The sequence below is a fragment of the Lepidothrix coronata genome, unplaced genomic scaffold (assembly GCF_001604755.1).
Source record: "Lepidothrix coronata isolate B3197 unplaced genomic scaffold, Lepidothrix_coronata-1.0 Scaffold226, whole genome shotgun sequence".
Taxonomy (NCBI): Eukaryota; Metazoa; Chordata; class Aves; order Passeriformes; family Pipridae; genus Lepidothrix; species Lepidothrix coronata.
In genome coordinates this window covers 900927-926168 of record NW_016690406.1, presented here as the reverse complement: position 1 = coordinate 926168, position 25242 = coordinate 900927, and the positions used below count along the sequence as shown (strand labels likewise).

General features: G+C 44.1%; 2 protein-coding genes across 2 annotated transcripts; one reads left to right on the top strand and one right to left on the bottom strand.

Moving 5' to 3' along the window:
• Positions 1 to 5499, bottom strand: NEPRO (nucleolus and neural progenitor protein). The gene is made up of 9 exons (XM_017833950.1): positions 5355 to 5499; positions 5058 to 5212; positions 4378 to 4454; positions 4139 to 4270; positions 3714 to 3791; positions 2447 to 2808; positions 1685 to 1746; positions 1038 to 1288; positions 1 to 576 (listed from the first exon to the last, which is right to left on the bottom strand). Exons 1-9 carry the CDS (start codon positions 5497 to 5499, stop codon positions 183 to 185), a joined length of 1656 nt encoding a protein of 551 aa, XP_017689439.1. The 3' UTR covers positions 1 to 182.
• LOC108506668 (protein spire homolog 1-like) lies at positions 5500 to 24111 on the top strand (the record flags this gene model as incomplete). Its single annotated transcript, XM_017833949.1, has 16 exons — positions 5500 to 5632; positions 7887 to 7918; positions 8352 to 8516; positions 9277 to 9402; positions 9674 to 9739; positions 12629 to 12790; positions 14880 to 14948; positions 15416 to 15545; positions 15943 to 16067; positions 17675 to 17750; positions 18301 to 18449; positions 19602 to 19733; positions 21061 to 21125; positions 21969 to 21996; positions 22403 to 22545; positions 23706 to 24111. Coding segments are annotated over 16 exons (1773 nt in total), but the record flags the coding sequence as incomplete, so codon positions are not given.
• Between the last annotated feature and the right edge of the window lie 1131 nt (positions 24112 to 25242).

Sequence of the window (25242 nt, the reverse complement as noted above, 5' to 3'; positions counted from 1 at the left end):
TTGGAACACCCTTAAAATATGAAAAAACACCCATTAAAAAAAGCTGTTTTACAAAAACAAAAAAATGGTTGCTTCTTTCTTAGCAGAATTCAGGATTTGAGTTACTGAGACAGAATTAGAGTTCAGATGGTTTTACTTTAAAAAAAAATAAAATAATTGAAATTACTTCCTTCAATCCAGGGTCAGACACCTATTGCTGCAAAAATAGAATCAATATCCATGTTCTCAGTAGATTCTTTCCACGCAGGGCTGGGGCTTCCTTCAAGCAGCAGCTGCTTAGGGGTCCCTGCTGTGCTTAGTCTGACATGGGCTGTATCAGCATCAGAACGTTCTTGACTCAGAGGTCCATCCTGGTAGGCGGGGAGGATGAGTGATGCACTTGTCTCACAGACCCCAGAAAGTTCAGAAGGCTTTTGCTGAACAGTCTTCAGAGCTCTCTTCAAGCGTGCAGATGATTTGATCCTCCTTGGACAGAGCCATGGCCCGAGGTACCGCCTTGGCCAGCGTGTGTGTTGGGACCCATACAGGAGGTATTTACGGACAGATGTTTTGACACAGCGCAGTTTTTTCTTCAAGCTTAAAAGGAGGAAGGTGCACAAAACATAACTTTATCAGATACTGAAGTGTTACTTCATTTGGAGTTTGGAGAGGTTTGGTTATTAGCCTTTATCATTTTCCTTGTCATACCAAGGAAACATAACAGCACCTTCTATATAGCACTACTATGATAGTACCCAGGGCAATCTGAAGAAAGACAACTCTTGCATCCTACAACTGTTACCATTAAACATGCAGATTATTTAAGTTGCATTTGTTATGTATTTGTGCATTTGTTAGCCTTTTAGATCCTTTCACAAGTGACTCATGCTAAACAGAATGCTCATGTCAGAGCATCCAGTAACCTGAACTAGTGATCCCGAGTTTAAAAAGAATGGCTTAGACCACTGTGTTTCACCATACTGTAGCAATATACGTATTAAAATGTCATCCAGAAATTAAAATTACATCCAGAAATCCCACACCCATGCAAAAACTACCTGCATCCTTGAGCTTCCACGTGGTGCAGCCGGTTGCTTTTCAACAACTTGTTACGCAGAAAATAAGCTGCTGATTTGAATTTATTGTTTTTGCACCACAGAATAGCTTTTCTGAGTGCCTCTGACAGCTCCCCAAATGATGCAGCTGTTTGGACCATCTGTACAAGAGATTCAGTATGCTGTGACTTTGCTACACGAGAGGAAGGTGGTGCCAACTTTGCTTTAAAAGGTGTTGATGGCATGTTTATACCCTGAAACAATAACAGAAATATTAGTCTTTTAAAAGGATGATGTGCCTGGTCCTTTCTGGTGGAGGGGAGCAGAGTACTGAAGATTTTGTGAGAACATTCCTTATTTCCCAAGAAGAAAGAGAAAGAGCACTCTTGTTTTGTGGAATACAAAAAGAAGATAATTAGAATTTGTATTCTTGTCTACTACTGAGCTCTCCGGTCAGTCACTTGACAAACCAAGAAATGCTCAAATTCCTAAGCAGAAACGAGTAGCGATTTTCTGTGCAAAGCTTCCACACTAACTAGGGTTGTCAGACAAGCAAAAATAAGGCAGGGAAAGGGGACATTTTCAATCAGGGATATTGTGTTAGGGTCTGTAAAATTGAAAAATAATGTGTAAAAAGATACCCTACAAACCTCTTGTGCTGGATGTCTGGATGGCTTAAGCAAGCTCTTCACATCAATCCCCAGGTGCTTCCCTACAGAGAGAGGGGAGATTTCCCATTACAGTGTTGAGATAGTTTTACGTCTTTGCACAGAGATGCTGCAGTGCTTTGCCATGCTGAGCTCTCAGCAGGTTCACACCTGTACTCAACATTTCCAAGCAGCTCAAGGGGACTACACTCATCTTGCATTGCAGCTGGCAAGGGATGAAGAGGATGCAGAGATTTACAGATGGCTGCAAAGAACTTAATGGGTAAAAGCTTCACACAAACACCTGGATGCCTGCAGTCACTGGCCATAGCCCTGAGTACAGAGAAAGTCTTGGGCACAGTCCAGAACCAGCAAGCACAAGATACCTGCATCCTGTACTTATAGCCTTGCCTACTCTTGTATGGACTGCAGACAGTGTTCTTAGCTTCTCACTATCCTTATCTATGCAGAAGGAGGAAAGTAAAAATAACTATTTTCAGGACCTGGATACTGCATTCATTATCTGCTTCTCTCCAGGCTGTATTCTCTTTAAAACAAACCCTCCAAAAAAATCACAATGCTGACATTATCCACAGCTTTATAAAGGCAAGGTACATTCAGCATTCTCTTCTCCCAAGGACAGGAGAGGGGAGCTTGTACTAGAACCACACTCTGTGGTAGAAGTGCTTGGCTCTGTTGGACAGAAGCTGTGGTCAGTCTCTGAGATGTCAGAAACCATTTGCGCTGTGTGGCACAAGGCTTTACCTCTGCTGGCTCTGGGCACCAGAACCGTCTCTCCGATATCCATGGGGCACCGGATGCTATGGTTTGTCACACCACTTGTACAGGTTACAAAATTTCTCTTTTTTCCAACCTCTGATACTGCCTCTGCCATTGTTGGGAAGAGCTTCTTCAACCAGCTGGTAGATTTTTTTGTTGTAAGCATTTTAGCCTTTTGCTTCTTCACCTCAGAAGATAGGTTAATTCCAAGGAAGTTACTGATATCAGAAGGGAAGGTAAACCCCTTGATATAAGGCATCTGTTGGGTCTCAGATACCAGCTGAAGTGTTGTTGACAAGACGTCATACAAGGACATGAGGGTCTGCAATACACACCTGTACTGAATCCTGAAGACAGAAAAGACAAAAAGGTACGGAGTCTTCTCTAAGAAAACTTTATGCCCACTGAACAGCTACCTTAATCTCAAACAGAAGAGATTCCAAGCTGCCCTTTCCCTGGTTTCCCTCAGTGCAAGCTTAGCTTTTTACACTCCATCACTCTGCTTTCCTTAAGTCTGAGCCTTAAGGAACCATTAAGGATCAGAATGTAGGAGTGACTTGACTAGTAAATTCCCAACCAGGAGCCCCTCTGCTTCCCTAGAGTTTTGCAGAGTGCCACACCTGGGATTCATCAGGTTCTTGGGTCACATCCAAATCATTTGCCATGAGGTATTCCCCCAAAAGCACTCTGTACCAACTCAGGCTGGTGCCATACAATTGCCTGCTCTATGTTTCCTGGAGAGACAGATTTCTTGTGCCAAAGAACATTTTACTGAGTTCTTCTACACAATGATGTTATTTTCCTGTACTGAGAGAGACCAGAACACCAATTTCCCTGGAAAACTCAGCAGTGTTATAGAACATGTTTATCCCAGCCTTTCCATTTCATCAGGAGGCAGGACTTACTGCTTGCTGCACAGAGTACCAGGTGTCAGTGTTTGCACTAACAAACACTGACAGGTGTCAGGTGTCAGGCTGTCAGGCTGGCACTAACACTGTGATTTCATTAGTGCTACATAAAGTTTGCTATGAGCCAAGAACAAAGCCTTCCATAACAGCATGTAAGAAGTCTCTCTCTGGTTGTACAACTCTTCAGGTGCTACAATCAAGTCCAAAAGAATGGAGGAACACCCTCTCCTCCTCCTCCCAACTGAATAAAGCTCACTTAGCAGCAAGGCCTAATTACAAGCCCTTACCCCTGACAGGCACATCAAACAGACAGACAGACAACAAACAACTTTGAACACACAAACCATAGCCGGCTCAACAGCCCCAAAGCCACCGTGTTCAGAAGTATGAATTCCTTCGAGCAGAGATGCTTAATGGACAAGCTGAAGATTACAGCAGTTAAGGATAAAAAAGTAAACAGCATGTAATGAGACTTGCTGAACACACCAACTAGAGGCAATTCGCAAGGCGATACCCTGTAATAATTTGGGAGATGAGTATCCAAATTTTGAATTGCTCAAGGCCAGAACAGCAGCCAGCCAACAGCCTGAGGTTCCTACATAATAACTTGAAAATAAGGTGTTTGGCTATCAAACAAGCTTCAAGTTGCACATATGAATTGCACAGTTGAGTCCATTAGCAATACAGGGCCTCCAGCAGACCTAGGTTTGGATGTCATGAGGTGCTACTAGTGAATTGTAAGAATATTTTTATGATGAAAAAAGGATACAGAAAAGTTTTACTGCAACAGTCCAACAGACGCAGTATGAGCTTGCAGCCTCCCAATACCTTCAGAGCCACTGTTTCCAGCATGGGCTGGCTGGGAACCAAGCACTCTGCACGGGCTTCAGATGTATCTTTCCTACGTTGATACAAGGATGAGAAGATAGTTACGATTTAGCAGCCCCCTCCTTTAGCTCTGCAGATTGAGTTAATGGATAGTATAAAATATAGAATCATGACACTTACTTAGGAATCAGTTCTACCAGAGTTTCAAGGCAGCCCACCAAATTCATTTTCCATAGGCGCTTCAAACATTGTTCTACCTAGAAAAAAAGAAAACTCTTCTGACTGGTATTTTGAGAGACTGGCAGTGCCTTGGTCTAAGAACCATCACTATGTTAAACGACACCTTCCCTTTACCAGTTTAGCAGCACAAACAGCAGGTTTGTGTTATGAAATGTTCTGGGATATTCCTATATCTGCCCTTCATCACTCTACTGTAAAAATGGAATTAAGAGAAGGACTGCAGTAGGTCATGGTTAATTGGTGCTGCATGGTTTCCCCTGCTGTATACAATTACCTTTGGTACTGGCTGTCAAGAACGAAAACACATGAACAAATCAAGAAGGTAAGCACCATTCCTGCTCTGTTTCAAAACAATTATTTGAAGGTACTGACAATCCCTTTCCTGGAAAATCGGTAAGAAGTTTACTTTTCATGCTAAACCAGAAAGTACCTAACAGAGCAGCTTAGGACTATTCTTCCCCCCTTCCCACTATTACAATTAATTGAGAACAAAGCCTCTGTATTACTCCTGCATTCAAAGGTATGTAACTGTAGCTCCTTCAGGTCTCAGCGTGAGCACAAGACACCACGTATTCGTGGAAAAGTGGAAATGGCACTGGCTGCGCAGAGCGGTCGCTCACCTGCTGCAGGGCGAGGTAGGGGCGGTGCCGGAGCAGCCTGCTGTGGAACGCGTAGAGCAGGGCGCGCACGACGCGTCCCTCGGCGGCCAGGCCGGGCCCCGACAGCCGCCTCCCGGCCGTGTCGCACCGCCGCCGCAGCACCGACAGCCGTCCCACTGCGGGGGGGAGCCGGACACGGCCTCAGCGCCCGCCGTCACCCCGGCCCCCCGCGCCCCCGGCCCCCACCGCCCGCCCGCCCGCAAGCGCCCGGCAGTGCCTTCAAACGCCCCCCAGCCCCTCTCGGCACAGCGCCGGGACCTGCGGGGTGTTCGGCCGCCAGCGCCACCGTGGCGCTGCTCGTGGGCCAGGGCACGTCCAGCCGGTTCCACGGCGCGTCCAGCCCGTTGCACGGCACATCCCGCCGGTCCCGCGGCACAGCCCACGCCGCCCTGGGCGCCGCCATGTTCCCGCCGCGCACGGCCTGGGCGGGACCATCCCGGCCGGGCCGGGGGAGGGCCGCGGACTGGACCAAGTCACGCCGCGGGGGCGAGGCAGAGCCCGGGGCCTGGCGGTGGTGCGCTGCGTTCCCAAATGTCGTAAGCGAGAAGAGGAATAAATGTAAATTATGAGTGTTACTCACACTTTCCAAACCTCGCAATTCTTCAGTGTCAGCCTCGGGAGCCGGGGCTGTCGGTAGCCAGCGCAGCAGCCGCTGAGCTCCTCCGTGATGCGTTGCCCGAGAGCCCAGGGGTGACCCCAGTCACAGGCCCTGCAACTGCGCCCTCCCATGTGACACACACACCCCTTAAAGTGCAAAAAAATCTGGGAGATCGGCTTCACACCAGTAGCAATTCCTATCCGGATGAGAGGACACAGTCTTAAGCTGTGTCAGGGGAGGTTTAGGTTGGACATAGTGAGGAATTTTTTCACAAAAAGGCTGATTAGACATTGGAATGGGCTGCCCAGGGAGGCGGCGGAGTCACAGTCCCTGGAGGTGTTTAAGGAAAGACTGAACATGGCACTTAGTGCCACAGTCTAGTAGACTTGGTGGTGGTCAGTCAAAGGTTGGACTTGGTGATCTCAGAGGTCTTTTCTGACCCAACTGATTGTGTGATTCTGTGATATCAACACTCTGAACAAGGACAGGCCTTGCTGCCCATACCCCAGGTGCCCACCTGGCCATCCTGGTCCCTGCATGCATTTGTCCCAGCTCCTGGGATTTGCCGTGGCAGGGACAAAGGGCCAAGGCCAGGCAGAAGTGGGGCCTGTGGTGAATGCAAGTGTCCCATGGAATTGATTGCTGTCATTTATTAGTGTTGTTAAAATAGTTTCCTACCAAATGGATTGAATTTTTGTGGTCTTCAATGAGTTCTCCTCCCCCAAGTATAAGACATTGTTTCCTGCCTCTTTCCCTTTCTGCCTGTAGTTGAAATTTCCTAACTGCTAACACTGGTATTCCAATTAAAATATTTGTTGGGAACAATGGAGCTAAATTGGGCACAACTTTTTGTATAGTCTTATCTTCTCTTGATTCCATTTTGTTGTAAACTTTCTATTTTCTTTTAAGGAATCTTGTACAAATACAGATTAAAGTGATGTCCTTTTAAAAAGATAGAGCAAAGATTGGCATTAATGGTTGCACCTGTAGGGAAGAGAGATAAGAGCAAACCAAGAGGCAGAACTGACAAAAGGCTGCTGTGAGCACTTGCCCGGCCTGGAAAGAGGAGTGTTAAGCTTCCTAGACTAAGAGTGAAGGTGAAAGTAAAAATGGAATCTCTGAAGTGTGAGCAGAGGATCACAAAGGTCTCTCTAGCTGAGCTTCTGAGGTGTTTTGAACATCCTATAAGTGAGGAGCAAGCCTGGGCTATCTGCTTTCAGTGTTGCTGTAAGATGGAGCAGTTGGCTCAAGAGCTGTGCCCATCACTCCATTCTGTATTCATAAAAGGTTGTGGGAGTGTCTTGATCCATGCTGATGGTACTGCTTCCTTCAAAGTCTACCACAAGTCTGGTAAGAACATAGGTGCCAAGGGTTGTTCCTTTAACAGGCTGAAATGGGACAAAGTAGGGAAATTTTCTTTTCCTCTGCTTTTTTTGTTGGTTTTGTTTGTTTTTTTTTCCCCTCTGCTCTCTCTGTATATTGTCATGAAGCTATTCTCCTGCCTATACTTTATTTCAGAGGACTGTAGATGAATGGTAATACAGATATATGACCTACTAATTTCTCTAGTCGTGCTCTATCGAGTCATTTGGTTCCAGGAAATAGCTGGGATAAAAGCTTTTCACCACTTACTTTATTTGAAATAAATAATCTAAAGCTTTATTATATGTCCTGCTCTGTTCATCTTCCAACCTTCATCTTCTTACCTTTGTTATGGTAACTTTCACAGTGGATTTATGATTGCAGTTTCCCTTTTTCTGTCACTGTGTGTAGCCAGCAAGTGGCAACAAGTCTGTGTTATGTACGGCTTGGTGGGGCTGCTGCAGAGGTCAGTGCTAGGCTAACTCTTCAGGGATTAGAGGGGGTCATTAACAATAAATACAAAGATCCCATGCCTTCCTTATGGTTAGATATCAATTAGCAGACAACAACAACAACAACAAAGAGAAAAACTCCACAGCAGCCATTAGTTTGGGGCTAATGGTTACAATAAGAAGAGCATCCCATGTTGCTTTCTAGCAACATAGGATTTCCCCAAATATAGACCTACTTTCCTCAGGTGGGACTGACTTTGTAGTCAGAGGAGTTAGTTTCCTTATTATCAAGAATTCTTCCTGTTTCCCTTTTTTGAAAGGGGTTCTAAATGCCTAAGCAGTTTTCTTTCTCCCCCAACCCTCTTTTTTCCCTTTCAGATACTGGCAGCATTCAGCATTCAGAGGACAAGGTAAGCTTGTATCTTTACCTTCATTATGTGTGCAGATAGAATCCTGCTATAGTAAAGGCCAGCTCAGGAGATATAGATGTCTTTGGAAACTATCAAGGTGCTTAAATTTGCTGTGCCCTGTGAGTATTTCCCCTACAACCTGGGAAAGAAAACAAAATGCTCAGACTGAACTCAAGGAAAGCAATGGGACTGGGAAACAATGTGCACAGATGCTGTCTACTGTGCCCAGAGTCTTGTTGTCTTAATAATGATAACTTAGGGGTGCTAGTTCAGGCCATATAAAATCTTAAAACAACTTAAATGGGGAGTATCTCTCATCCTGAGAGATGTGCTCAGCCCTCAGGGGCAGATGAGGGTACATGCATGGCTGGGAATTGAGAGCTGTGACATTCTCCAGTTTGTGCTGCATTGCTTCCTTGGTCTGTGTCTGCAGCTGTTGGAATACTTGGGAGTGGTGATCTATGAAGCCCTGGACTGGGGAATTGACAGCCAACTGGAGCGACAACTGAGCGGTCCTTTGGAGAAATTGCTGTGCCTCATGTTGAAACTGGATGATGAGCCAATGAAACCAGAAGTCACCCTGCAGGATGTTATCAAGGTTTCCTTATTCCCACTTAGTAAATGTAGCAACTTTAGAGGAGCTGATGGAACGGTGCAGTTAACCAAGGGGCAAGACCATTTCTGGGTAAAAGCTGGGTAGATTGTTGGAGAACATAGAGGGAGCATGTGGCTTTCCCATGAGAGGGAAAAGGCAATACCATCTTAGGTACTTGCAGGTGCCCATGGAAAAGAATTAAGAAGGAACACTACACATGGCTCTCACACAGCTGTGTCTACAAAGTCCTTCTGTACATAGTCTCCAAATTCAATACCCAGAAGACTGGATATTGAAAAAAAAGTCACTTGTCTGTACTATTCAGTTTTTGCAAAGGCTGGGATTTCAATGTCTCAACTCAAACAGGTATTTGCCCCTCAAACAGAATTTAAAGGTATGAGAAACTTCTCATCCCTCTGTCTGATCTGGGCAGGGGAAAAGAACAGGCTAAGTGACTCCACCTGCTGTGGGGTTTTGTGCTTTGTCGGCACTGCAGGCTTCCCCTTTCAGGTACTTATTTCAAAGCACACTCTGTGGAAGGCAATATACATAAATTATGCAGTTACTTACATTATCATACATATAAGATTGGACATTTTGCTTCTTTGTTCCTCTGTATCTGCAATAGAAAAATAATATAAAGGGGCCATGAGGAAGATGATTTTTAACCATGGATTGAGGAAACTGAATCTTGCTTTATTCCATCCTCCCATGGTTTTTTTTTCATTTCAAGATCTCTTTTAAATAGCTGCAATTCTTTCAGGCCTGTGAGGAGCACTTGCCCAGGCCTTCTGAGGCTGCCAGACATTATGAAATGACCTGTAGGAATCTGTTTGCTGAATATATGGAACTTCAAAAGCTTGTGACCATCATCCAAACCTCCAAAGAGGTACATTTGGGATCACCCCTTAGCTGCTATTCCCTCCACCTTCACAGACCCACCAGGTTCTAAAGTAACCTTCCCATTGCACTGAAAGTGGAGCATGTAGATGAAGGTCTGTTTTCACAATGGGAATGGCTTCTGTCTCTGCACCTTTTTTACTTATTATAGCATTTAAAAGTTTAGGTGTTTGGGGTTTGTAGGCTTTTCAGATAAACATTAGTAATTTATATTGGATAGATACTGAACAGTGCAATGACCTCATGTGCTTGCTTCTCAGCGACTGAGAAAAATGGATGTGGAAGATTTGGTGGAAAATCCCATTCAAAAGAAGAAAAACTGTGGCGTAAGGGATTTAATTTCTTCATTATGGGCATGGGTTTTTTTCTTCAGCTTTAGCTCTCTGAGGCTTCCCACTGATTCTTCTATGAAAAGTAGAGGTTGAACATATTAAACTGCTTAGGTTTTTTTCAGGAGCTTAAGTAGTTAACGACTTGTCTGCAAAACAAGCTGGGGAGTGAACTTGAAGTTAAACTATTTCATATGTCAACCTCACGTGGACATTTATTCTACACAAATATTGTCTTTGTGGTCCAACTTAAACCACTTCTAAAAATGAAGCTGGAGGCAGTCTTTGAAGTAAGTGTCCACAAGCAATTACTCAGGCTATTTCTTTCTGCAGCTGAGCCCCAAACTCCAGCTCTTGGTGGGAACTGACACCTGCCAAAAGCAATCTGTTCCTTTCTTGTAGCTGGACTGAAAAATCCCAGAAAACTGTTCTGTTGTTGGTAGTACTGGGATGGACTATTTCACTTTTACTTTGTGGGGTCTATGTTGGTTCAGGACTGGCAGGGACTGAAGGCCAGTAGTGCTGTCCATCTTTGTGGCAGCTCCAGCAGCTCAAAGGGGTGAAGGGGGATGAGGCTGGAGATGTCACTTATAGATTGAGCTCACTGTCTTTCTTCTCTTTGCATTCTGTCCTTCCATAGATCTTGGACTGTATGTTTGGGGCAGAGAAAGCAACTTACTCTGTTCTTTCCGAGGCCCTGCAAAGTCAGAGCTCAATCAGAAACAAACAGCTCTTCCTTCAGGCTGGAGCTCTGCCCAGCATAAACAAACGCACTGTAGTCTGGAGTCTGTGGAGGCAAACAGCAAGCCCCAAGAGACTTGCGGACTCGCTCCCTTTGTCTAAATAGCACTTGCTTTGAAGCATGCTCAAACTATTCGTATGAAAATGTTTGTGAAATGTGTGTTTGGGCATATTCTCAATTTTGTGATCTATTAAAATAAACTGGCAAGCTATCTCAAACCACAAACTCATCAACTGCTATAGCTCTTTTCTGCAGGGAATACATGAATAAATACAAGGGCTTTGCTGTGTGGCCTGAAGGCCAGTGTATTTGGCCTCTGCTCCTTCAGGAGACATGAATTCCGAAAGCTGGATGCCTGTTGCAAATCCTCTGCCTCTAGTTTCCAAGTCCCTAAGCACCAGTTGATTGCATCGCTCTGAAAAACTCTTGAGTTTAAAATAATCAGTGTGCTAACTTCACTGGGATCCCACAGATCAGAGCTGATGCCTTGAGTGGTGCTAAGAAGCTAATGCTCTCTATGGGCCACACTTTTTTTGTTGACTGCTACAAAACAGGTCTTCTGAAATGCAGACCACAGCCTGACAGCATGCAGGGTTGTACAGTTGCAGCAGAGCTTATCTGTACACGTTACAAGTTGATATTCACCTTGAAATCTAAGCAGATGAGACCTGTTAGAAACACAGCTGTCTTACTGCTCATCTGTTGAACTTAATGCAATGGATTTATGGTGTTGTAGCATTTTTGTGTTGTATTGCACAGGTGTGGGAAGTTTAGGTGGTATTTAACACTACATGGGATGGCCCAAGTAGAATAATTGCAATGATCCAGTCAGTAGGGAAAGAAAAGTATGAGTGATGATGATGTCACCAACATGTGAAAAATGTTTTGGGTGTGCAAGTTGCTCTTAAATGGACAGCTGAAGACAATTCTTGTCCCAAAACTAATGTGGCAATATTACAGTACAGAAGTCTCTCTTCAGGTCATGTTTTTCAGTCAAGTGCTATAACCATGTGAAATACAACTCTATAAAGTGCAAACATCTCGGTGCTATTTCAAAAGTAAAAAAAAAAAAAAAAGTGCTATTTCAAAAGTCTCTAGTACTGATGGGTTTGCCCAGAGACTTTTGCGTGTTCTCCCACACAGTATTAAATATAGCCTAGGAGATATGGCTTGTATGTGGTCACTCTTTGATAATTCTAGTTCTCTGGAGTTGAGGTATGACTGTACCAAAGCCAGGCCAAAATAATCCAACAAAAAATCTCTCTCCTTGAAGGCAGCCATCAGTTAGAGCTTGTATAAGATTCTTCTGATATTATACCAAGATATCTGAAGGGATAAGTTGAGAGAAGATGCTGTAAGTGGAAAAGGGAGAGAAGTCTAAGTCAGAGACTTTGTTTTGAGGCAGTTTTCTGAAATGTTTTGCTTCCCTTTCACTGTTTATAATACAATCACTTGTTCTTACTTAATTTGCCATTGGTATCTAGATAAGCTGTTGATTTAGCACTTCCATTACAATGTTGTCTAAACGTGCTATTGAGTTGATTATTTTTTTATCCTGTTTTTGTTGGGTTATACTGCATACCTGAGCATCCTCAGATACTAAAGCAGGGAGAGGATGAGCAGATGTCAGTTTTTAGCTTGTGTCTGCAGGCTGAGACTGCTAATGTATGCTTCTGTGAAGTATGAGATCCCTTGTTTGTGGATACTTCAACCCTTGTTTTCTGAAAATTTAGAGGATTTTAATGGTGAGGTTTGGGATTTCATTCGCAGTGTTTCCTAGTATTCAATAATATGAAAACACTGGCACCTGGAGTGCTTGCGGAAAGAAAATGTGTCTTGCTACCTGGCAGCAAAAGCTGTGTTTTGCTGAAGTACATTCATAAAGTTAACGACAAAATTTGGGAATGAGCCTGGTGAACCAGCTCCTAGTTTCCTCACTGTAAATTAATCTCTGCAAAGAGAAGCAATTCTCTGCTCTGGTACTGTACCCTGCTCTGAAACTGAGTAGAAGCGGGTATTAAGGACATAACTGTGCGTTTCTGAGTAACTTCAGTTTCTAAGTGTGCCCTGTTACGTGGAGGGAGGGGATGCTGCTCAGTGTGTTCTAGCCAGCTATTGACTTGGCCCTTCCTGGTTTCTCCGAGGCATCCCTGTGGCCCAGTGTCATCAGTGAACTGCAGGCTGGCGTGAGGCTGCACAAGGCCAGTGAGCGACCACAGCGTTGTGTGCCTCCAAAAGAACGGATCCGCTCTCCCTTTGAATTGCTTTTGGATGATATTCAGCACAAGAGATACACCCTACGGAAGGTGAGTGACTTGGAAAACATCTGCTCTACTTCATGTCTAAGCAGTATGTGTTGAGACGTCTTCTCCAAAAGCTTGTCTTTCTCAAGGGCACTTCGAAGTCCAGAAGTGCCTGGGTATCCCTCTCAGTTGCAACTCAACATTAGATCACCCTATTTTTCTACCCAAGTGCTTCATTTCCAGTAACTTTTTAAGTCAGCAGTAGTCACAGCTTCATGAAGCTGAATAGTAAACCTCTTCTCCCTCCAGGGGTCAGCCACTCCTTTCCCTGGAGCAGTTATGCTGCCCCGCACACAACAGTTTCATGGAACAGACTCTTGCCTGCTTGTGCTTTCCACCTTGGACACTTATTGTCCTTCCAGGCTCCTGAAGCTGAGCTATGCTTGGCAGCATCTCTTACTAGTTTCCTTGCCTTCCCAGATGCCCCAGATGTTCTGGGTGTATGCAAAAGCAGTTTTGAGACAATCCTTTGCTCAGTCTCAGGCAGAGGCCTCTAGGCAGTGTACTTGAGCTACTGCAGGAGTTTAGTCAGGGTAAAAAAAGTTAAGGCCCTCCCAGGGGCAGCTGCTGTTCTGACTCAAGTGGCAGTGACTTCCAATTTCACCACTTGGTTGGTGAAGATGACCAGATACAAGAATGTCTGGGATGTCTCTAAAGGCTTGAGATACTCTTTGCTTGCTGCAGCTTGATCTGGGAATGATGAGCAGATCTAAAACATTGGCATAAGGCTTTGTGGCATTGGCATGCTTTGCAAACAGACGTCTTGGCAGAAGATGAGACACAACTCTTCTTGTAATAAAAACCAGTATTACAAAAAGTGAAAACTTTGCCTACCACACTAGACATCAGCTTTTTTTCCTCTTTGTTGGTGCTGCTGGAGTGCAGCAGGTTTATAAGCTTCAGCTAAACCATGCACCTCCATAAAGCCCCAGCTCTTGCTTGGCTTGACTGTGGTTCCAGCCTCCAGGTAAGGCTATGTCATTTCTTTGGAGATAATATCTTTATTGATATATAAATGAATAGTAGTGTAAAGGAGACAGTGCATCATAACTATTTGTGTTCCTTGCAATGTACTGTATATCAGTGCACTGTGCAGTACAGAACCATAACTCAAGGTGGCAGGATGATCTGGGACTTGATTTTCTCTTTTTTTTTCTTCTTTAAAAAAAAACAAAACAAAAAAACCCAAAACCCCCCACATTTTTCTTTTTGAGGAGAAGCACAAACATGTTTGAAGAGTAGTAGACAGAAATGCTCAAAGAAAGCAGAGTGCACAGGTCTTTGTGAAGGCTCTTAAACTAGGATTTCCCCATCTGCAAAGCTATTTTAAAGCTTCTCTAGCAAACAGTGGTCTAATTTGCAAATGAATGAAAGCACAGCTAGTGTGGGAAGCTGTAGTGTTGTTCTACCTGCACTCCCACATGTTCTGAAGTTGTACACACAGGCACCATAACCTCAAAATAAGAATACGTGAACAAGGCAGCTAAAGACATGCATGTACAATTGACTTTTTTGTCAGTTGTCCCCTATGCAGCTAGCACAGGGCTTGATGCCTCACATGAATATGTGCCCTGCAATTCTATCTTGCTATTGTTCCTAGTTTATGCAGGGCTGTAAGCCAGTCTCTGAGACTCTAGCTTATGCATACAGCTGCCTGCTGCTGCAGTTTTTGGTGCAGTTCTGTTAACCTGTTCAATTGCTCTCCTCCCTGGAGCTGAGTTCTCACTGTTGAAGAGGATGTGACGATGGTGCTTATCAGGATCACTCCTGAGGTCAAAATCTGAGTACAGTGTTTTCCAGCAGCTTCCTGAGCAGTTCATGAGCTGCTAGGGCTGGAAGCCTCTAAGGGCTGTGCAGCACTTCTGATTGCCTCTAGCTTGCCATGGGCAAATCTGTCTCCACTGAGAACCCACATAAGTAAATCTCATCATTCTACACTTCCCAACTAATTTTTTTATGCCATCCCCACCTCCCCCATTGCCAAATCCTGAATTGCACCATTCAGTGTGCCACTGAATGGCAGGGTGTACCAGGAGGAAGGAACTATTGTAGAAAAAGAACTATTTCTTAAGCATCGTTTTTCCTCTTTCAGGTGATCGTTGAGCAAAAACACAAGGACCCCAAAGTTGATGTAGCTGCTCCCAAGCCTCATCAAAAGCTGGTAGGTGACCTGGTGCTGCATCTGATGATAGCAAAAAAAGGTAATTCTAGAGTGACAGAACAGCTTCAAGGAACATAGAGGTAATGCCTTAGCTACTGGTTTGTGTTTGGGAGGGGAATATATTAACTTCTTGAACAGATCCTCCTGCCAAAACCGGGGCCTAGGAAAATGGGAGTTGACATCTTCATAGGAGAAAGATGATCAATCTCCCTACTTCTTCCACTGCTTCTTTCCTTTGGAACATTTTGTGGTCCTGAAAGAACTTCTGAAGTTCTCAATTTCAAATTTGAGAGTCACCAAAGTATTCTACTATGCCCAGTGCTGGAGGGTGTCTCATGTGCAGGGCCCAGTGCCCTCTTGAGTGACAGGCACTTGTAAAACAGTGCCATTGCTGATGGATTTTTCTGTCACCACTGGTCTCCTTGCTCTATCCACTGGCTCTTTGTGGTGCTGTGCTTTGCCTGCAGGTGTTGGAGAGGCAGCTGAAAGAGTGTGTGCCATGTGAGACCAGCTGGCATGAACGGTCCATGGTAGAAATAAAACAACCACAGAAGCTTCAGTCAGCAGCAGCACAGGAAAAAGGGAGCAGGCCCAGAGGTACCTGCTCCAAAATAGTGACTGGCCTTTGAAATGAAAGCCCATTTATTTTTTCAATAACATTTATAATGCAAAGGGGATGGCAATGCAAATTTTGCGTTAGAGGTGGTTTGGCATAAGAATAGTTATTTCTAGAAAATCTGTCTGTGGCTTATTAAGACTCAAAAGATGGTTCAACTTACCCATTTTTTTATGGATGTTCAAAATTGTCCACTAAGTGAGAGGGCAGAATTTTGACCATCACCTAACACTAAAAGTTTATGTAACCGTCATGACAAAGTCTGGCCTAATCTCAAATTCTGATCTGTGGGTATCAAATTTGTAATTTTCTTGTTCCAGCACAATATCTCATTTAGTCTGTGTGTATAGGGGTTTTTGTTCTCCCTCTCCCCTGCAGAAATGCTTTTGACTCCAAATACAGCCTTGAACTCTCCAAGTGACAGTTTTTTAACTCTCCAAGATGCCAGTACTGAGTTTAAAGTTGTCAACACTAAAACACAGCAGCTGGGACCAGGAGTTCAGGTAAGGCTTTAAGTGAAAGGACTATGGGGAGGCATTAGAGCTGCAAATACACACATAGCCTGGAAGGTCAGGTACAAATCCTAGTGTAGGAAATCTTGTCTCAAAAGTGAACAAATGTGGTACTGTTGGGTTCACTGAAGATCTTTTCTCTACAGAAGCACATATCATATTCAGACAGTTCTGTTTGTGGCATGACTGCAGCCTATAGGTACAGCGTATGCAATCCCTTCTCTCTGACCAGGGCTAGGACCTGAGGAACTGGCCTGAAGCTGTGTCAGTGGAGGTTTAGGTTAGATAACAGGAAAATGTCTTTCACCCAGAGGGTGGTTGGTCACAGGAACAGGCTTCCCAGAGAAGTGGTCACAGCACCAAGCCTGACAGAGTTCAAGAAGTGTTTGAACAAGAGTGTGATTCTTGGGATGGTCCTGTGCTGGTCTAAGAGTTGGACTTTTCTTGTGGGTACCTTTCAGCTCAGGATAGTCTATGATTCTATAGAACCAAGGCCTGCTCTGGTCTCTTAAAACTAGATCCTGCAGAAGTTTTAATATGCACGGGAGTCTGGCCAATCTTACAGTGAGGCATTTGATGCTAGGGGTATTGATGTATTTTGGTTTCACATGGTATGTGAGCTCATGGAAGGAAAACTTAATTACTTATTTTTAAGAAGCAACTTGATAGGTAAATTCCCACTCTTCTGTCTATGGAGTTATTTTGGGAGCACCACTCCTCAATAAACCACGATGTCTTTGGGTTCTTTTACTCCTGGCACGATCATGAAAAGCTTGACTTACTTGGTTCTGGGATTCAGTCTGAGCATATTCAGAAATTCTGTGGAACAGAATTTAAGCCCTAAAACATCATGTCTAGCACAGATGCTCTGGCATACAAACAGGAATCTGTTTTCTGTAAATATTTCTGTCTGAAATGCAGTTGCTTAACTGAGGAAAGCGGATATGAATTAATAAAAGCAGAAAATCTCAGCTATATTTGCCCCCATCTGTGCTACTTGGAGGAATGTTCAGCATTCGAGAACCCTGTAGTTGATGTATTACTGCTAAACTAGAAGGACCTTCATATGGAGACTAATATAATCAAATTTGTTTTCTGCTTTTCTAGAGAAGGTAGAAACAATGCTGTTGAGATACAGCACTGGGTTTGAGTTGGGTTGGCGAGTTGGGTTGGTCATAGTCTCTTGAACTGTTCTCCAATGTTGTGTGTGTCAACTGGAGCCAAGAATATGGTTCCAATGTACTCCATGGGTTGCTTAGGGAAGATTTTGCAAAGTTGGTTCCTGAACAGATGAAACTTTCATATTAGTATCCACATTGAACTTGGGAGAGAGAGAGCAGATGAATTGGAAATTTCACGAACTTGGGTGGAGCTTCCTGGTTGTGGAGTGCAGAGGAGGGTTAATTTTATATTCCAAGAAGTAATAGAAAGTTCCTAAATGTACTCCGTTGATTTCTTTCTTTGCTTCACTTTTGAGTGAGCCTGAACATTTCTGGTCAGTCCCGGGTATCCTGGTGTTGTTTAGCAGCAATACTTCTGCTGAAGTGGGTTTAGTGTCTTGCTTGCAGCTTATGAACATCCTGTCCTCTGATCTACAGGAAACCACTCTCAAGCTGCCTGACAGCACCTGCCTTTCCTCCAGCAGGTCATCGCTAGTATCCTGCAACAGCACAGGTCAGTGTACTTCCAGCTGCATGTCCAAACCAGGTGACAAAGTACAGTCAGTGGCCTCCTGGGTTCCCAAAGCCTTAGGTTGGGCTCACTGCACACTTTCTTTTCACTCTGATCACTTGGAGTTACTTTACAAGAAGAGCTCTAACACTAAGTAATGAGTCTGGGGAGGTGCCCTTAGAAAACCATTTCTCTGCAGTTGACTAAAGCCTGTGTAGTTCCTGCAGCTTCAAAACAATGATACCATGTCCCCAAAGGCCTAACTGGAATTTGCAGTAAAAGCTAAATGAATGTTTTGAATATTCAAGTAGAAAGAGCACCACTTGATTTCATTAAACTAAGTGGTGCTAATGAAGCCTCATCACTGCCTACTGACAAGCATAATTACTGTAACCTCTGCTTTTTGTGATCTGAGCTGATGGGGTGGAGGAGGAGAGACATAAGCCTTGCAACCTTCAGAGGATAGTGTAGTGCTCTTGAGTGTTTTTTGGGGTGAATACTTAAAAGCTGCCAGTTAGTTTTCTGCACCCTAAAACTCTCTCTTCCTATCCAGGTCTCACTGCAAATTCCCTGTGTCCCCCATGTCCACCCACACTAGGAGACATTAAACCCAAGAGTTTCCTGAATACTGGCCAACAGCAACTGCCTCCTTACAGAAGAAGGTCCAAATCTTTAGAGACAGGCCTTCAAAGCAAGGAACTTGTAAGTCCAACATGTCAGCAAGCAACCCTGGTCTGATAGATCTTGTAATGACTAGAGCTTGCACCTTGATCCTCATGTAAGCACGAAGCATGCTCTGTGGTTTTTATCTTGGGACATATTGTATACTGATCTGAAGTTGGTATATTATTCTCTCACTGGAGACAGCTTAAGAGAGGACTGGATGCTGCAGTGTCCTTGCAGTGCCTTCCCAGTTTGAATGATATGAAATAGTTGTTTCTCATACAAGAAGAAAAAAATACCTCTGTATTACTTGAAAATGTCCATCAAGACTTCCTCAAGCACACTGTAGTTGACAGTAGGACTGTCCTGCTTTCTCCATCTCCCCTCATTCTTTCTAGATTCTAATATGTTCACAAGTGTCCCTTAAGCTGCAGTAAAGGGAACAAGCAGTTGACAAACTGTAGGTAGCACAGCATTGGTGACTTCTAAATATATCATGTATGCAGTACTGAAGTCATCAGGCTCTGCATGATGGTAGTGAGAGAAATGCTGGGGTTTGTGTGCAACTTTCTGAATTATGGCCTTGCCCTGTTCTGCCCTGACAAGGTGTGCTGTGCCCTTGCTTCCTTCTTTCCTTCTGCATCTCTCTCTGCCTGACCTTGGCAAGTCTCTAAACTGACCTGAGGACTCTGAGACCTCTTTGTTCAGCAGTGGGCTGGGGGATGCAGGTGGGTTGGGTTCCCCAGGTCTCTCCCGGTAGATCACCAAACTATAGTTGCCATGTGTGTGGGGCCAGTGATTCCTGGGAAAGAGAAGGCAAGACAGTGCTGTGCTGTGGAAAGGGATCTTGTACTCAGGAGGGGCCAGGGTGGCATCTGTTCTGCGGTCTGTTCCAAAGGGTAAAATTCCCCGAAGACTGGCTCTGGAGATGGTATTAGCTGCTGTGGTGACCAATGGATCTGCTTCTTTTATGAGGTGTCAGGAACCTGCTTGAAAACTGTAGCAATCACTAAACCCCCTGTAGTATTTTCTCCGCTAGCATCATCAGTCAACCGATATTCCCCATCACGGGCAAAACCGGGTTTTGGAGACAAATGCTCCTCAGCCTTTGGGACCCAGTTTTGAGGATAACCTCCCCAGATAGCTGCTTTCTTCAGCCTTCTCCAATGCTTAACTTCTGCCTTTCAACAGGACTGTCTCTTTCCTACCAAGTGGCCATCACCAACCATTGCTGAGCTGATTGGAACCAGATATTCAGAGATGGTGCTGAAAGGGCAAGACTTCTTCCAAAGAGGTGGTGATGGTGTCTTTCTAAGAGCAAAGGTATGTTTCCTCTTCTTGTCTTTGTGCTATCCTTGGTTTTTCAAAAGCTGTCTGGTTTCATGACCCTCAGTGCCGAACTGCTGAGGTGCCCTTTGCCTCAACTTATCCTGTTCATAACAACTGATCCGAGTTTGGCCCTAGGCTGGAAACAGTTTTTAGTACTTGTGCAGTGATGGCTTTTAATCCAGTTTAAACTCTGTAAATTGCTTAGAAAGTAGCCCAGCCTTTGCTTTTAACTTCTTGTCTGTGATTTCCATGCTAGGAGAGCTGACTGCTGTGACTGTGGGTGAGTTCTGAAATCCTGAAGTAAATAGTTGGGATTTGGTACTGCTAAAGAGTGAAACTGAGGCTCCCACACCCGAGTTGACCTAACTCAAACCACCTTGCTGAGTGGACACAAAGGTCGGGGAGATGAGAGGGACAGAGAATGACCTGCAGCACAGGACTGTTGGCTGTTCACATTTCTTGACTACTGCCTTACTCACTGAGTCTCCTTTAGAGGGGGTGTTGCAGCCAGCCCCTTCAGAACAGATGTCCTGAGTACAAGCCCTTTGCAACACAGATGTGAGGAAGTCTGTGCTACTGGGCTTATGGGTCAGCTTCTTGCCCTCATTTATTTAGCAGTACAGACAGAGTCAAAGGGTTCTAATAGCAAAGCTATGCTACTTCCACAGTCTGTCTGATGCTCCTGAGACTGAATTCTTGTTTTTATCTCACCTTACCGACCTTGCTTTAACTTGCCTGTTCTATGCCTATTCAAAAATGGCTCTTATCCCCTTTGTGTTCTTGCTGCTGAAGTTTTTTTAGCTTTCTCAAGCTCTACTTCTCAAGATAATATCACTTCTGACTGCCAGCTGTGTATGAATGTGCTCTTTTTTATAAAGTTCAAGCGACTCATCAGCTTCCTTATGACTCATTTTTTGCTTCAGGATTGAATTCAAATTTGCCCTGATTTAATCTCTTTGGGATTGCTGCAGTCTACCTCAAAGAATGTCTCTCTTCTTCCCTCTCTCTTAACTAGCTACTGTTACACTCTTACACAATACAGCTATTGTTTGCTCCAGAGCCTTTTTTTAAACTCCTGTTGTCTGGCAGCTGCCCCAAACCTCTGCATCATAAAAACACTGGCCTACAAGTAAGAATTTTTTTTGCCTTTTTAGCTTTTAATTCCTGTGTCTTTGCTATCCTTTATTCGACCTCTGTTATTGTATATGGATCTAAAGCCTTTAGAAGGTTGGTTTATATGCTTGCTCTTTGACAGACAGTGGATACTGTTGGTACAAAGATATTTCCCTTTTGCATTCACAAATAACTTTCCTTTCCACAGATCTGTTTCAGCTGCCATAAGCAGATGTTTCTTAAGTGGCCTTACAACTGTTACCTCTGCAGCAGGTGAGCTGGTACAAAAGGGGTGAATGAGGAGGGAGAAAAGAGTGAAAGAATAGTGCTGAAAATACCCAGTATTCAAAGACTTGTAGTACTGGATAGGAACAGGTTGCTGAGCCCTTCAGTTTTGTCTTACTGCACAAGCCAGGCTGAAGTGTCTACAGCTGCAGAGGATGTGGAAAAGTTTGTCTCTGAAGTGGTATCTCAGTTTTAATTCTTAGTATTAAGCTAGCAATAACCAAATTTACTGTGCCAGTATTAAATTCAATTTCTCTGAGATCACTCTGAATTTTGCTCTAAAGATTGGATTTAACTTCAGACAAGGGTTTGAACAGGTTCTGGGAGAGGGTCTTCACCAGAATCTTCTGTTGAGGACTGAAAAGGAGAACTCCAGACCTTGTGACTGGGGAAGGAGTTGGACCTACTTGTATCCACTTAGTTGTCAGAAACTTTCTGTTCATGGAAGAGGGAGAGAGGTACTTCAGGCTCATTAAGGCTCACTTAAATCTATTTGAAGCAGTGGTGAAGCACTGAATTGATTACAAGCAGCAAGTAAACAACCACTGGAAATTGAGCAACTGTCTGGTGGTAGTGCTGGGTGAATTTTAATGAGGACTTGCAGAGAAAGCCTTGAAGCTATGGATGCTGACACATTTCAGATGAATTAAACAACCATAAATAGGAGAGCTGGCAAATTGAATGGGGGAGTTCTAAGCTTTCTTACTTTGCCATCAAGCAATTCTGCCACAATCACAAATTCTGACTTACTTGGGAAAGTCACCTTTAGCTGCCATATTAGTATCTGCTGAGCTTTACTCAAATGATAATGCTGGGCACTTTTTCTTTCAGTGTTGTCTGCTGTGACTGCTGCATCAAGGCAAGTCTAGTCTGTACAACAGCATATGAGTTTTTTAAATTTTATGTTTTCCCAATGCCTCACCTAGTCATAGGAAGCTTTCCTTCATCCCACTGATACCTCAAATCTACCCTCTACCTTGTTTCTAAGAAAACAGAAGAGGGAATATTATGAGGTGCAAAAGCAGCAAGAGTGCTGCAGACATCTCTTGTCATACTCAGCTAAAACAACTCTGGTTCCTCTTTCATCCTGTGTAAAGTGGTTGGGATTACACTGTGATCTATTTATACAAGGGTCAGAAAGTTCACTGCATTAATGTCTACCTTTTAAGTGCACTAATAAATCAATTGCATGCCATGCAAATTCTCCTGCTAAGCAGGAGGATGTGTTTCCCGGAGAACTCAGGTGACTTCTGTTGTGATTCTAGATGTCGATGCCCTTCCGAACATGTGTACATCTTCCACTTCACTTCCTAAAACTTTTGAGACTCTCCAGAGAGGACGACCCAGCTACTGAAGAGCAGAAGAGCTCAGAGTTGCTACATGAAATAGAGCATGGGCAGTATTTTGGGTAAGCTGGGACAGGGATGTTCTGGTTTTACCTTGAAAGATGTTACCAGTTATGCAAATCTACAAACATGCAGACAGCAGTATGTAGTAGTAGGTTGGTCAGCTAAATATTCTGCTGAATGACTGGTTTAGTCCCTGGTCTAACTGGTGTATAGTTCTCTGGAAGTATTGTGGGTTTTAGATGACCAAAAGGGAGGATCTGAAGGTGCTCTGAAGTAGATTTTCCTTTCTAACTATTAGGTTTCTGATGTGGATTTAGAAGTGTCCACATTAGCCCAGACATGGAAAGTCCTTTGCAATAGCTTCAATTGTATAAGAATTTCCAGACTGCATTACATTCTGTTCCCCACAGCTGGAGGTCTGTCACTACAACCCAGGCATAGCCCCTTTATACCTACAAATCAAATATGCTAATTGTCTTAAGCATAACTGACTGAAGAGTAATGCCATAAATGGTTTCTCATTTTCCCTCCACACATATACAGACACCCTTTCCTTTTTGTCCCCAGAAAATGAACTATTCCATAGAGAGCTTTTGACAGTTCTGAGTGGAAAGGACAGACCATGTGTGTATAAGTGCAATATCTAAGACTGAAAACATACATTATCTCTTCTCTATGTTCTCATCTTCCCAAAACAGTTAAGTGTTCTACTGGAGGAACTGGTGTCTTTTTTTTTTCTTTCTTCTCTGAAACCATTCTTTAATGTAGCCAGAATAAAGTCACAGCAGTTTCTGGTTCAAAGGCTTGTGCATCAGTTGCCAAAAAGCAGGGGTAGTGTTCACTACTGAAGTTAACTGCGCGGGGCAGGCAGTGCTTTGGTCTGTCTTACAATGCAGGTGCTGTAGAAGAGGTCTGAGAGGCTGCATTGCTGTCATACTTCAGGATGGCAAAAAAAAATCCTGCTGCATGAGGATGCAGCCACAGCCTTGAATCAGACATAGATAGTCATTAGCCCTTTGACATACTGACAATAAAGTGTCAGTAAATGAAAGTGTTCTGGTGCTTAGTAGCCTTCCTAAGTGGTGCTGACGGCTCTTTTGAACTCATGCAGTTACCTAAATCACTTAGCAGCCTGGGGGGAAGGGTGGAAGAGCACCATGCCCTCTAATAGAAACCTGGGTCAGCTTTCCTGCTTTTATTTTTCCCTCTCCCTCTCCAGTGTACCCGTTATTTTGGAGCCACGTTGCCTAGCACGGCCTCTGTGCTGTTACACAGGGGCCATGGCAGACTGGCTGACTGCAGACATCTGTACCCGCTGTGAGCAGTACCTGATGAATGTGGCTTCCTGTCAGCAGCAAAGCATCCCTCCCAGAAGAACTTCCTGGGCTTGATCCAAGCTGCAATAACTATACCATACGTTTCTCCTGTCACTTGTTCTGTACCTGAAATAAATGAAACAGCTTTATGCACCTACTGACATAAAGGCCTGATTAGAAGACCTCCCTGCTAGTCAGTCTAAGTAGGGAGCACAGTTAGTATTTCTGTATTGTGAAGTATTCTAAAGCTTTGTGGGTTTTGGAACTGTTTTGATTCTTTTTATGTTTCTTTGAGGAAAATAAACGTTGAAGCACTATCACGTCTCTAGCATTTTCTTCTTTGCACCTGCAGTCGCCATTGTTCTGTGGCACTGTTTGCATTCATTGCTGAGCAGGCTTCACCCAATGTAATGAGTACAGGGAAACTTTTAACCTAAACCCCCATTCCTGAGAGGGTTGGAAATTGGAGCTCTCAGTTATGTGATCACATCACCATGCATTTTGCAAGTGCTCCTTCCTCATAACTCACTAAACAGCACTTAAAGCTCACTGCTTTGATGCATGTAACACTACAGTGATGGCTGCCAGGCTTTAGGAAGCAGACTTGATTTAGGAAGCTTGATTTGGTTTTTGTCTGTGCACTATCATCCTTTGGCACCAGAGCTTCCTGGTGTGTGTCGCTACTATATCTCAATGCCATCATCACCTGAGGAGCAGATGGTTTTTCTTGAAAGATTCTTCTCTTTGTATTGGCTTTAAGCTTTGCCCTAAGGTGAACTAGACTGTTGCAATGTATATGAAAAATAAAGAATGTTTTAGTAGATTTTTTTGTGTATTAAAACCAGAAATGAGATATTTGATAGTATGTGTATTTCTCCCCAGGAATTGCCTATATGGAAGGGATGTAGGGCCTAAATGGAGTTTGCTTTGATTAGTTTCGCAGTGTTGAAGGATACAATGGACTTGTAGCTGGAATGAGTCATGCTAAAGAAAATAATGTCTAGGGAGGGCCGGTTCTTCTAGATAAAGTAGAAGGGAAGAAAGACATGTTTAAGCTGAGCCTAACTAAGGTCTGCATCCAAACTGCCAGGAGGGTCAATACCTCCAGCTGACTTGCGCTGGCCTGACTGCTTCCTCCAAACTGCCTGTCTGCAAGCTGATGCCACTTGCAGGTTTGGGCAAGCTCTGCAAGTAAATGAATGTGGGGAAGCTGGAGCTTGTGCTTCCTTTTGGAGCAAGTTCAAGTGCTCCTCTTCCTTCAGTCAATTAGGAGGGATGCAGCCTGCCTGCCCAGGTCCTCTCCCGTATGTACTAATCGCTGGTGCTGCTGGGAGGCACATCCATATCAGGCAGGTGGGCTCCTTGCAGGCTTTAGGGAATGGCAGCCAAGCCACAGGTGTGCTTGCTGACAAGATGGGCACAGTGTGGGCCCAGGGGCAT